The sequence below is a fragment of the Ambystoma mexicanum genome, chromosome 4q (assembly GCF_040938575.1).
Source record: "Ambystoma mexicanum isolate Mex_15411 chromosome 4q, UKY_AmexF1_1, whole genome shotgun sequence".
In the NCBI taxonomy this organism is placed as follows: domain Eukaryota; kingdom Metazoa; phylum Chordata; class Amphibia; order Caudata; family Ambystomatidae; genus Ambystoma; species Ambystoma mexicanum.
Window position 1 is genome coordinate 1,111,956,831 of NC_090928.1, and position 13,810 is coordinate 1,111,970,640.

General features: G+C 46.9%; 1 protein-coding gene across 1 annotated transcript in view; it reads left to right on the forward strand.

Moving 5' to 3' along the window:
• Positions 1-13,810, forward strand: part of LOC138468220 (inositol-trisphosphate 3-kinase A-like) — a 520,402-nt gene that overhangs the window by 390,707 nt on the left and 115,885 nt on the right. Inside the window, exon 6 of the mRNA XM_069608681.1 lies at positions 7,912-8,013. Within this exon, the coding sequence (XP_069464782.1) occupies positions 7,912-8,013 (102 nt within the window). The remainder of the gene's footprint in view (positions 1-7,911; positions 8,014-13,810) is intronic.

Sequence of the window (13,810 nt, forward strand, 5' to 3'; positions counted from 1 at the left end):
CATTATCAGTCATCACATCTCATAAATGCATCCCCCTTCATCCTTCCTTCATGGTGTTGTATAACTTGGAAAAAGTCATTTCTGCAAGACATGGGCCCTCATTACAAGTCAGGCGTTAAGGGTTTAACGCCGCCGTCGGTGCCATTAACCCTTAACTCCTGATTCACACTTTAACGCCTGCTTTTTGCAGGCGTTAAAGTCCAAGGCGCTAAGCGACCTTGGTGCTAATTACGGCACCGTAATTTACGGTGCCGCAATTGGCGCCTTCCCCATCCCCATTATGCCCTATGGGGCAAAAATGGGAATGGGGAAGGGCAAATGGTGAATGGGGAATTACTGCCCCACTCACCTTGGAATGGGGCGGTAATTCCGCCAATTCACATGGCGGAATCCGGCATGGACCATGGTGCTAATAGCACCATGGTCCACCGCCTGACTTGTAATGAGGGCCATGGGCCTCATTACCAGTTTGGAGGCAGCCATGGTGCTCTTAGCACCATGGCTGCCTCCAAACCGGGCTCCATTACCGGGTTCCTTCAATGAGGAATAACCAGGTAATTCCAACATTGGAGGACCCGGTTATTCCTCCTTGAAGGAACCATTCCCCATTCCTATTTGAGCCCCATAGGGCTCAATGGGAATGGGGAGGGAGGTAACAACGGGCACGTTACGAATGGCCCGTTATTACCTCCCTCTTCCCCTCGCGGGACCCGGAAAAAATGTCTGGTTTTACCAGACGTCTGGTCCGGGTCCCGCAAAGGGAACCTCGTAATTGCGCATCCCGTAATAAAGGGTGTCGGTCCCGTACCGGCACCCTTCATTACGGGAGCGCAAGCCTCGTAATGAGACCAATTGTTGTGAAATCAACAGCCTGTGCTACTTCTGCTTTAGGGCCTCTTTCCACCAAAACACATATTAAAAAAACTAAATATGTTTTGTCACCTAATATTCAGGAGCCAGAGGAGAATGCATATTCGGATATCTCCTTCCCACTGACATGTTCTTGACATACTTCACTAAACTGCGGGGTGTTACAGACACCCACCTCCCTATCTGAGGATTCCTATCTGAGGATTGCATGTGCTCTCATTCAGAGCACATGCTCGGAGCGTACTGTACGCAGGTTAAGGGGCCACATCTGGTGTATAAACTACACATCAGGATAGAAAACATGTGCTGGAATTATGTAAAAAAATGACAGCAAAAGATGGTTGAGAATTATTCACGAATACTCAACTAGTGCTTTTTATTTATGACAACAGATTAGTGGGCACGTGCACCATGTTTATCCCCGTCTAGTTTTCATGTATGCATCTTTAAGCCTGAAATGGCATTTCAGAAGTTCATCTTTGCATGGGGTTTTCTCGCGAAGTACAGCCGTTTCGTTTTCGGCCCAATACGTGCACCGTTCCAGGTCCCCTCGCTGAGGCTTGTTTGTGAACTAATTAGGCCGATAACATTAAAAGAAAGAACGGAAACACCCAGGCACAAATTCACAGTTCATGTTTCGCTTAGATTAATGCTATCCAGGTTCGGACTGGGGCATACAATTGTCTCGAGTCGGGCTCGGCACCAATGAAAAAGTGGCCAAAGTTGCAAATAACAATTCATTCCTTTTGTGACAGACACTAGTGGGAGCACGTAGAGCACGTAGAGCCCGTGCCTCGCCCAGTCCCGGGCTTTGCCCGGCCTTGCCGCAATCATTTAGGCTAACTTCCATGGGGCCACCACCGCCACTGCCATGCTGAGCCTGATGATGACAAAAATAGGTGCGCAGTGCAGCGGCCCAACGGAAGGTAAGATTTTAAAAGAAAAAACATATATTTGGGCAGCTGGGGCCCATCACTTTCGAAGTGATGGGCCACAGCCGCCACTCAAAATAAGTTATTTCTTTTAAAACCTACCTTCCGTGGGGCGGGGCCCCGGCCACCAGCCACACGGAAGGTCAGGTTTTCAAAGAAAAAAGTAAAAAACATACTTTTGGGCAAAATCCAGGAGACCGGCCGCCCGCGGCAGAGTCATCCGACTCAGTCTGCGGCAGCCACCAGCCCCTGGTCACAGAAATGCACTGGCACTGACTGCAGTCAGCAGCACACTGCACACAGGTCACACAGACAGAAGCCCGGGCACGGACGGGCCCCTGGTGGGGTCCTGACTCCTGGGCAGTCAGGACACCACCAGGGGACCGTGCCGCCACCTGGGCCCAGACCTGGGCCTTCCTTGCCTGATCACTTGACTGTGACAGGCTCAGGCTGCACCGCACGCAACAACAAGTGACTTACCTGCTTTGCCGGCTGGGACTTGGTCCCCTGTCGGGCCTCAGGGTGGGGGGGGTGAGGCGGGTGCGCACACTGGCACCTGCACAAATGAAACAGCAGGCAGAGGGGGCCCCAGGAAGCAACTAGGCCGCACCATGCAGTGCAGCAGGGCAGGCTGTCTCTCTCACAAGTCAGGACCTACGACGCCACGCCTCACCACCTTCACTTCACAGTAACTCGTGAAATGAAGGTGGCGCTGCGCTGCCTCCTGTGGCAACAACAACACGTCACCATGTAATTTCACTGGCTCAGAAGAACAGCCAATGAAAACTGCACATTCTGTATTACTATACAGAATGTATCAAATACTGCATAGTAACAACAGAATGGTAGTTTTCATTGGCTGTTGTTTGTAACAGTTTGTTGTTCATTGCTATTGCTGGCCCCTCCCAGGCCCAGCCAGCCATGGCCTGCAACCTGCAAACACGAGAGAGATCGAGATCAGAATGACAAATCCCAATGATTTATAATCAAAGCAAAGTGAAGTGGAAGAACAAACAAAGCAATTGCACGTGCGCTGGCCCCGCATGAGTTCAGGTGCCCAAAAAAGAGTGCCGGTGTTGGGCACTGGCAACCACCCCCACAAATTAAGCACTGGTTGTCTTTCTTTATGCATTTATTTATTTCTTCCTCAAAGATTGGGGGATAACTGAAGGGTCAAGGCCATGCAGGGGCGCACCGTGGGCTCACCCGTTTGGGCCCACGTTGCGTCCCTGCAAGCCCAGGACCCTTCGAGTTAGACGTGTGGTCAGCAGTTCGTGGGACACAGGTGAGGGAGGGTAGCATGGTGGCACGGGCAGATAGGTGCCAAAGCCCCTGATGTGGTTGGTGGTGTATGTAAATGCACGCATCACTGTTAATTCTCACTGTTAAGCTTTTCGATTAGAGAGTCTACTTTGGGAGGTTTTTTGACTGTTGGTTTCTTATTACGGATTCCCCCTTCTTTTATTCCTCTATAGACTGCCTATCAGTTACTGGTTGCCATCTTTTTAGCAGTACGAGGCATTGGGCTACAACTAGTATAACTAGATACTTCATTATTACTTTTTTGTATCCAGGAGGAGCCCGTCTTGGATTTACTGAGTTTCTCGAGTGGGCTAGCAGTTGTCCTTATGAGACTCTGGTAGTCCCAGTAGATTAGTCTATTTTTGGCTGTCAGCGCTACTTTTTAGTCCTATTTTCTATTCTATGAATGGGTGGCCGATTATGAGATTTTTTCCTAGTCAATTTTGAGTCCTTTCTTTGTTTCTCCCCATTACATGATGGCGCGCGTACACCGTTTTTGTAGCGTCTGCGCGGACGATGTGAGTGTAGACGTGGTGGGTACCACTCGGAAGGTTTCTCTGCTTCGTCGCCGTATCCGAGGTCTGTAGGAGGCACGTTCGGGTAGGTGCCTTGTTCACACGATGTGAGCTGTCACAGTCTGAATCTGTTGTACGTGATACACGGTGGCTATTTTGAGTTACTGCATATCGCGCCTTCTGTGGACATGCTTTTACTTTGCTCAATATTTATTTTGAGCCGAGTAGTGTCGGCAACAGGTCCTGTGTCGGGCTTCCTTGTGCTGTTTGGATCTTTGATCCTTTACGTTTACTTATATGGCCATGCTGTTCTGTTTCTTCCCTTTTCCAGCTTGGGAATGATGACTTGATGACGATTTACTTCATAATCGTCCTGAAAACCTACATTTGGTGATACCGGCCATAGACGAACGCGACCGTCATTAGAGGGACATTTATTTATAATATGTCCAGCCCTACCATTAAGGTGAGCAACTATGTGGCCCCTTGCATGTCAAGGGGAAGGCAGATAGCGTTTTCTATGTGGCCATCTTTTTGGTTAAGGGTTTCAACGTACGTTGGTCTTCTTCTTTTTTTTTCTCCACACATGCAGGCCTGGAGGTTTTCTTTCTTCATTCTTGCTGTTATCGTTGCAGCTAAAATCTTTTTGGGGCATTGTTCTACCCTTTAAAGTAAGTTGGGGGCTGACATAGTCCCTTATACATATGGTCTCGGGCACTGCGGATTACATAGTCTTGGGCTCGGTCTCTGGGGCTCCCAGCATGCTGGCACTTGGGCACAGCATCACCGCACATAACCATTTGGGGGTATAATAATAATTATTTTATTTTATTTCCCCTGTTTCTCTTTCCTTTGCTCGCGTTTCATTTCGCGGCCCCTTGCCCGGTCTCGGGTTCGGGTCGTGTGAATGATACGTGCTGGTAGAGGTTTTTTTTCAAGCAGGTATCACCACTCCGACTAGGTGTGGGTTCCCGCTTACACACAATAGTTTGGTGTTTTGTTGGTGGAGGACTTCATCTCTCTACGTCTTTATACATTACTTTTCCAGCAGCTGATTTTTGGTTGCTGTTTCTTTTTAATATGCTTTTATATGGCAGTACATTTATTATTTATCACATCCACAGAGCTCCATTTCCCTTGGGGTCCTGATGAAGGCAGTATAATTGATGTCCTGCCGAAACGTCCCCTGCATTACTCTGTGCCATCGAGTTATGCTGTAATGTTCAACAACGCCACCATGGACGTAGACCTGAGATGTGTTTTTTCGGTCATGAATAATTAATTTTGCCATGTATAATCAATTTTAGAATATGAAATAGGTGACACCGATTTATTGAGGATAACTGTGACCTATTAGTCAGATAGGGCCAGGAAGATAGTGGTTGTGCCCGCCTTTCTCCTCATAATAGATTTTTTTCCGTGTCACCTTAGGTTTTATGATTCACTCATAAAATGATATTGGATGTATGCATACATTTTCCATATTGACAAATGCATTTATGTGTTTTGTTTTACTCTGTAAACATACAACCAATGGCCTATGTAATAAATTATAACTATTTTAATATAAAATGACAAATACTTTTTACTGTGTGCAACATTCTGTGTGGTGATTTAAATAGCCTATAGAATGGGACCCAGTATGAGTTAAGACTGGGCCAGTAAATTAGCTGCAGAATGGTTCATTTGGGGGACCCCCCTAGGTGTTCAATTCTCCTGGAGCAGCATGCTTCCCAGAAGGGCTTGCAAGGGGAATTTATATTTTTCCCTTGAAATAGTCACCCATGTTCGTTGGAACGTCATATGTACTTATACGTTAATTTGTCAAACCTGTCTTTAATTGCAATCAATGTGTACGCTGCATGAAGTGCAGCGGCGTGCACAAATTTTAAGGCTTATTGCCGTCTATGCCGTGTTCTATTGCCTAGCTTGTTCATCGGGATCCCAGATCATTAACGGTATCTTTGTCGTCTTGTGTCGTGTACATTTTGGACAATACGCCCTTGCCAGTTCTCATTGGGTTTAAAATGCCTCTTTAAAGTATGTCCTTAACTTAGTTTTTCCTACATCTGACTGTTTTGCCAGACACTGTACAAACTGAGACTCGTTTGGCCCCACGGTGCATCCCTGCAAGCCCCGGAAATGTCCAAAATAATAGTTTAAAACAGCACTTTTTCTTTCATGCTGCTTCTTTTCCTAACTATATATCAATTCCACTTTAAACCACTTCCATGACACCCGTGATGAGTTACTTCATTATGCTGATAATAGTTTTGACCGGTGTCGCTGAGTAAATATTCTTAAAGCCATGACCCGCTTTATTTATTTATGCAATGTTTGTCGGGTACATGGACACAGATAATTCATTTATTTATTTATGCAATGTTTGTCGGATACCTGTACCCGACTAACATTGCATGAATAAATAAATAATCCAGAGCTTTAGTAAATTGAAACTGATAAAGACATACTTGCGCTCTACAATGTCCAAGGAAAGGCTATCAGCTTTTACAATACTTTCAATTGAGAGTGAACTTGTTGAAAACATTGATTATGCAGCAGCAGCAAATGCTTTTGCAGCAGCAAAGTCAAGGAGAGTGCCTGTTGTAGCCTAGCGCCTAACTCTGCTCTAGCGCGTAGCGTACATCTGGCTAGGTGAGCTGTGTGTCTGTCTTAGAGGGCAATGGAGCTTGGAGTGAGGCCTGGAGTGGTGAAAGTATGAGGGTTCCAGGATTGACGGTTAGGGACAGAGCCACTGGAGGTAGAAGCACATTACCTGATCTCCTGTCTCACTTTCCCACTATTGACTGTAACATTATAGAAGCGTACCTTTTTCTACAAGCCTGGCTCTGGAGTGGTTCCTGTCTGTGTCCTGCCTATGTGGTTACCACTCCATACAAAGTTACATCAGTGCCCTTAACATAGACTAAAAATTGACACTAAACTTTAAAAGTAGCAGATACTGTTTCTGTACTCTGCTTTCTACGAGGAGTTACTGCAAAGTTCTTGGATCATGATGTAATTAAAGCGATTTCATTTGTTGCAGTGATTTATTGACTTTGGGCAGGAGTTCCTTAAAGGTGTAGTTTGGCAGTGGCACGCAGGGTGGAGTGGTGTGTCTGGAGGGGGGGGCGCATTCCTAGTGTTTCGCCCTGGGTACCAAATGGACTGGAAACTGCCCTGGCGGCGCGAATGAGCGCGCTGTATGTCGCAGGCTTTGGGAAATGGTACATTGGCTCTGAGCAGCTGACGGAAGCATGCGAGCCAGCAGGCTCTGGCGGCAGGAAGCGGCCAAGTCAAACATGGCTGTCAAGATTCCATTAACGTCGCCGCCCGCTGAGGAAGCCATTTCGGAACCCGAAAGAAGCTCTGAGGCTTTAAAGTTCTGAAGAATGTGGCCTTTTGTGCAGCGCGCGAACACGGTGCAGAAAGGGGAACCTATTTATAGTCGTACAGTCAGGATCAGAGGAGTTATATCCGTTTTTATCCTGGCACGTGAGAGTGGGGCGGAAGGAGCTCGTTAGGCCTTGCACCCAAGGTGCGTCATCTGCAGCACACGTTCATTACAGGTAGGGCGGGGGGGGGGGGTGGGATGAATGGCGGCAGCGCGGGTGTAGACAAAGGAGCTTCAAATCGTATTTTCTTTGTTATTTAATTGATGATAATTATAAGTATTTCCCGTGTCCTATGAATGCTGTTCTCTGCATGGTCTCATTTCGCTCACCTGTGGTGCTTTTGCTACATAATGAACGCTGATTTTCGACATGAGGCTTTCACGTGCAAACATAGACCACAAGCAATTGAATGTTCTGAAGTCTGCAGACAAGTAGCGTGAGCCCTGCCGGTATGTAAAGAAAATGAACATGAGCTCACCTAAAGACCTGGTGCGCTATATAGTGGGTCCAGTGCTGGGCGACCCCCACGCCCTTCAAGCAGATCAGTTTCCAAAATAGAAACACAAGGCTGCCCTGATTGGCAGATTTCATTAAGGAGCACGCACACTGATATTTCCTCTCTCCCCGGGTGTCCCAATCGAGGCCTCGAGAGCAGGAAACCCGATTGTTTTTCGGGATATCCCGAATTAATATTCATGACAAAAAATGTCCATACATTTCGAATCATTTTATGCAAATTTATCTTCTGAATCTTAAAGTAGGGGCATTCTGAAAATCGCCATCTTTCTGGCTGCTGGGGCATGGACTGCTACAACTCTGCGAATCTATCCTGTGTAAAATGGGTTTGTTTGTGGTGCTTGTCGATGATACACTGATTGTGTTTCCTGCATATTTCAGAAGGAGGACGGCACAGTCAACCGGGACTTCAAGAAGACCAAGACAAAGGAGCAAGTCATTGTGGCCTTCAGAGAGTTCGTGAAAGGGAACCGGAAGATTCTGGTGAGTAAGATCCCGGTGTCGTGAGGAGGGAAATTCCTTTGATGGTGCGCCCGTTGCCAAAGGGGTTCCTGCCTTGGAGAGCTTAGTGTGCAGCTGATTAAACACCTGAAGGCCACAAGCCAACGTCGGGTACGGTGTGCATGTTGAGCAAATATTTGACTAATGTCGCTAGCCCAGCGTCGAGTGGCGTCCCGGCCATCAGCGCTGCGCTGGCTGCGTTTGTGGCATGTCAACAGATTAACCAAGCACTTGGCATCAGTTCAGGCATGCTTGCAGCAGTGTGTAATTCTTACCGGAGAACAAGGCGCTTGAATGAGTCAATTGCGAAAGGCAGGGTTTCTGTGCCCCTGTGAGCATGCTGGAAGTTCCAATTTGATATGAAAACATGGGCGGTCCCAATGTTTGCCATGCTGAGCTGCTGAGGGGTTGCCCAGGCAGGCCCGGAAGTAGCTACTGGATCATCTGGCTTGGAGACATTGATTTTTTGACTGGATTGGTGGGAGGAGTCTCTGACTGACTAGATTGGGAGAGTGGATGGTTCTGGTTGGTGGGTGTTTGCATCAGTAGGTGAATGTGAAGAATAAGTAGGATGTGTGATGGCTTGGATGGATGGATGAATGAATGGCTGGCTGTGTGGGGAGGGAAGTGGGTGGTTGGGAGGATGTGACTGCCTTGGATGCATGGTGAAGTTTGCATTGGGGAGGAGGTTGGAGCGTGAAAGAGGATGTATTACGTGGCGGCCGTGGAATGGAGTGAGTGGAATGGAAGGATGTGTAGGTGGCTGGCATAGGATGACGGGTGGCTGGATGTATTCTGGTGTCTTTATAGGGGTTGATTGGTTTGCTAGCTGGGTAACAGTAGAGTCATCTGGCATGTATGGTGGTCAGATAGCACAGTGCGTAGACCGCTCTCTTTGACATCCATGCAGAGTTCGAATCCCAGTAGGTCTTTCCTCCGTCCAAGGTTGATACATGAGCATGACGTGCGTGGGTAATAATAAGCAGCGCTCAGATAGCTGAGGGTTCGTAGTGCTATATAAATGCAAATTATTATAAATGATTATGTATTTAGACCTTTGGAGCGCTTGGTTACCAGCGCTGCATCAGTGAGAATGCAATCCCATCTAGGTTCTTTTGGACAGACTCGCTAGCTTGCATATTGCTTGATGCTGGTATTTAGCAATCAATTCATGTTTTTGTACATTTAATTAAAAAAAAAAAATCATACAGCCCAGATAGTTCATGAAATAATTTGGTGTATAAAACGTACAAAACCCACTGATTGAGCAATCAAGGCAAACTATTGCACAGTAAACACCAGAGGGTTTAAAGTGTATAAACATCCGTGTCTAGCCTCCAAATAAATGGCAACTCTATCTCCCTCGTCCCCAATTAATAAAAGTAAAGGCAAGGACCTCTTTGGATCAACCCTACTCCACCTCTTGGGAACCGCTTCCAGGTCCATGCACTTTGCCCATGAAACAGAATCTTGAATGTGAGTTATTGCGACTTAATCCAGACTATGCAGTTAATGCAGGTCACGGACGGTGCCCTCAATAAGCATTGGCAAGGTGTGCAAGGGTAGGCAGCCAGGTGGGTTAGCCGACAGCTCCCATCATCCCTAGCCACTATAGTCAGTAGGGGGGCCCATGGGAATTGTAGGCGTAAACAGCTTGCATAGCTCTGGACTTTAGAGTGTAATCAAATACAGTTGGAGGTAATTCAAGACAAACCGGGTTATGGCAGCGGACACAACCCAGTATACTCCTTATTTGGATTGGCAGGATTGTGAACATCTCTCAGTGGGCACCGATCCAGCCACAACTGAGGTCTCCATAACATTGCATCCAATTGGAAACCTACCGCCATACAGATGTAGTGCCACTACTGTTAAGTGCATTTCTAAGCTCTGCCATTTTGACAGATGATGCGTGTCTTGGCTATGTACTCTCTCCAATTTGCTCAAGATCACGCAGTGTTTACTTGGGGAGAGCCAGAATTAGGACTCGGACCTCCTGGATTCTAAGCATTTGACTCTGCCACTTGATCTTACGGAAGGTCTTTATTTGATGAAGATGTGACCTGGTGCAGCTGGACTTTAGGGAGAGTTGTGCTATTTCTTCCAAATTTTGATCTTGCTACTTTAGGCCCCCAACTCCTCAGTTCAGAATTTGAAGAGCACAAACTTTGTCTTGAAAAATTAAGAAAAAAAACAAGTGTTGCCTTCCACTCCCAAATCTGCACACCCCTACCTTCTCCTTACACCCTGATCCTAAACTAAACGCTATTGGTCGAGTCCGGAAATGAGGCTAGTGATCAACTGGGACTTAATCTCTAATCTGTGGAGTATCGCTTCATATTGTTTTATACACCAGAATATATTTTTCTGAAAGGTTCCAACGCCTAAGGTTGGGGGGTTCAAACGCTGACAGGTTTATCCGTTTCATTTTGTGGTAATGTGAATTGCCCACGATAATTCACCCCTTTAGGTTGCAGTGGTCACTTGTCCACACCAGAACCACTGGTCTGGCGCCTTGGGCCCGGCGCGCTATACAAATAAAGAAATACAAATACTGGAAGAAACAGCATTCATGTAGCTGTTCATTGTGTATGCAGACTAGGATTGGGCCCGGACTGGCGCATAAAATTGGCTCAGACCACTTAAAAAGTGGCCCACAGTCCCAAATGTCAATTCATTCCTTGTGTAGGACCCGAGGAGGTGTTTGGGGGTAAAATGTGTTGCACAGTGTGCATTTGAAAGGATGTTTGTTCAGTAACACTGGTAGATCTTTTTGCTACACATTGAAGTAACTTGTCCTAGTGGCCCACTCTGGACTGTGGGCTTGAACTTTGGCATCACTCTATTGGCCAGTTTGAGCCCATATAAGATACAGATAAAAAAGGAAAGAAACCAGTTTGCCACCGTGCTGGTGGCATCTGGAGCCAGCTTTATGTACACAAGGGATAAGGCTTTTTGGGAGTTGATGGTACAGGGGCATCAAACCACAATTTAAGGTGCATTCCCACACAACCTGCATGCTGGGAAGCCCACTTTGCTCGCCTTCACGCAATCGCCTCGGGCCAAGTCTGTGCATGTCCCCTTGCACCAGATAGACGTATAGTTTTGGGTGGGCCAGTGCCAAGCTTTTCACTGGAGGTGGTGCGTCGAGTACTCAATACCCGGAAAAGCTCAAGTCTCAGAGGTGTAGCCAGAATTGTCTAACTAGTGGGGCCTGAAGCTAATGTAGTTGGGGCCACCGCAGTGACATTAACATCTGTAAATGCCCACACAGCCAATTTGGGGCACTTAGTCTAGAACAACTGACCAATACAAACTCAGCACCGACAAAGAAGCCATCTTTCCCATCACCTTTGTGAAGTCTCACACCACTTCTCCTCAACTAATCCTCAACTCGCTCCTCACACAAGGAACCTTCCCAGATGCAATTGCAAAATGGAAACCATGAGAAAATTCTGTCAGAATGTGCGATGCAACTCATGCACGATCTCAGCTAATCACAAGTAGCAGCATTCCACTTGAGAGCTATAAATGAAGCTGAGCAAAGCCAATTACGGCAGAAGACTGGGAGGAGCTGCAACAAGACAGTGTGGCTGGCTCCCCCTGGTGCACGGACTGGAATCTAACTGGAATCTAACAACCAAGAAGTTGGGGAGATACTTGCCTCCCTAAAGAATGAGTCACAAGGTCTGTGAGAAGAAATTCTAGTACTGACTGGGACCTCTCTTTCAAAATTTCAATCACCAAGAAGACCTAAAATGGGAGAGTACAAATTAGTGCTGCTCTGCAAAGTCGGGCCTTTCTTTCCTGCACAGCTTCAGAGCAGTTGTCCAAGCCCTGGTCCTATCCGGTCTAGGCAGTCGCAATGTGTCCTAATCGAAGAAGTCCCAGATGCCATCTTGGCCCCCTCTGAAACTGTCCAGCATGTCTGAGCATGGTCATCACAAGACTACGAACATTTGACCACATCACCCCATCCTTAAGAAGCTGTACTGGCAACCCCTTGGAGCATGCACATGCAAGATAACTGCAAAGCTGACCCCTTCAAATAGCACGCTGAAACTCCCCATCTACAGGGACCGCTGCACCACCAGAACCTACAAAATATCTAGACTGGAAACCATGAATTGCAAGGGGGAGGGGACAGGAAACCAGACATTTGTTTTTGAGAACTCGATCTCTGTAAAAATACCAGCAATGTAGATAAGACTGGCCCTCTCCATCCTACACTTCAGGAAGGAACCCATTGTTGTATCACCTGCATACTAAACTGGTTGCATTGAGTATGACATTGAATGTGGACTCCTTCAGCACCAGAGTATTCTTTGAATTGCCATTAGAGCAGAGAGAGTGAACATGGGTGGTTCTATGTCAAAGTCCAGCACAGTGAAGGCTGCATCCAAACACGGCTGCTTTTTTAGATTTATTTTTGGAGGGGCCTCGTGGGAAAGAGCGATTATTTATTTCTTTTGATTATTTTTCTGATTATTAACCCCCCCCAGTCATCCCCCTGGAACTGCTCCACCACCACCCACATGTTGGTGGGAATTTCTCATCGGGGTGGGGCTATCCCCTGAACCCTTCTTCTGCTCCCCCACCCCTCCTGAACCATTGCCCCTAAGTCTCAAACACTCACATACTTACACCCCCACTACAAACATTACACCACACCCTACAAAATACACCCAAATATAGACTCTCAAACGGACATGCCTACATCCCCTCCACAAACACTGCACACCGCTTCCCCAATACACACACAAGCAACCACACATACAGACACTTACATGCTCCCCGCACCTTCCTTCCTTCCGGGCCACTGAAGCAGTGCGTGTCAGCCCCTGTACGCACTTGTGTTGCGCAAGGCTTGACATTGGTATGCAGTAGTCTGTTTTATTTAATTTTTTCGCAATCAAGACATTTCGGGCAAAAGACTGCATACCAGTTGGAAGACCAGTGATTGACGAACTGATAAGGAATAAGTTACTTGCCTGTAACTCCAGTTCTCCAGCATCAGCATCTTTCATAGATTCACATTCTGTGAATAATCCCAGTCAGGCTGGGAATTCTCTGTAACATAGAGCAGTTTAAACTTAAACTGAAAACTTGGTCACTTTTGTGCTCTATTACAGTAATCTTGGGCCATACTGCCCACAGCCAATAGGAACACCTCCCTTAACTCCTCCCCTGTCGGCCATGTTAAGACGGATTTATGAACTCTGTCCTGGTGTCGCAGAAGTTCAGAAGGCCAACCTAATTACTTGGAACAGGGTAACCTCTGGACGAGCCAGACCAATCAAGGTAGCGATTGCGGCGGTCAAGACTAGGTCTCAAGAGGGGTGAGGGTGACTGAAAGCCCGCAATGAGCACACAAAGCAAGAGCGCTTACAAACTACTCCAAACAGTTGTTATATCAAAAATATATACACATTTATTTTAAGGCCTTTAAAACAATGACCGTAGCGAGAAAATCACAATATCACAATACTAAGCCAACACATACCATATCAACACAATATATATACAAATACGAGAGTCGCAAGCGTTATATGCACGAAATGTGTAGTCCACCTGAAAGGGAAGGAAACCAGGCAGTGCGATAATGCTTTAGACTCAGTTCGCCTTCAGAGGCATCTAACTAGATGGAAGTCCGAGCCCTGCGAAGAGTGGAGCCTTGTGCTCAAAGTACCTGCACGCGCTGGTGCCAACGGGCAAAAGGAGAAGCTCTTCAGAGGAAGTCAGGCAGTTCGGGTTAGTGCACAACAGAAGAAGAACAGGT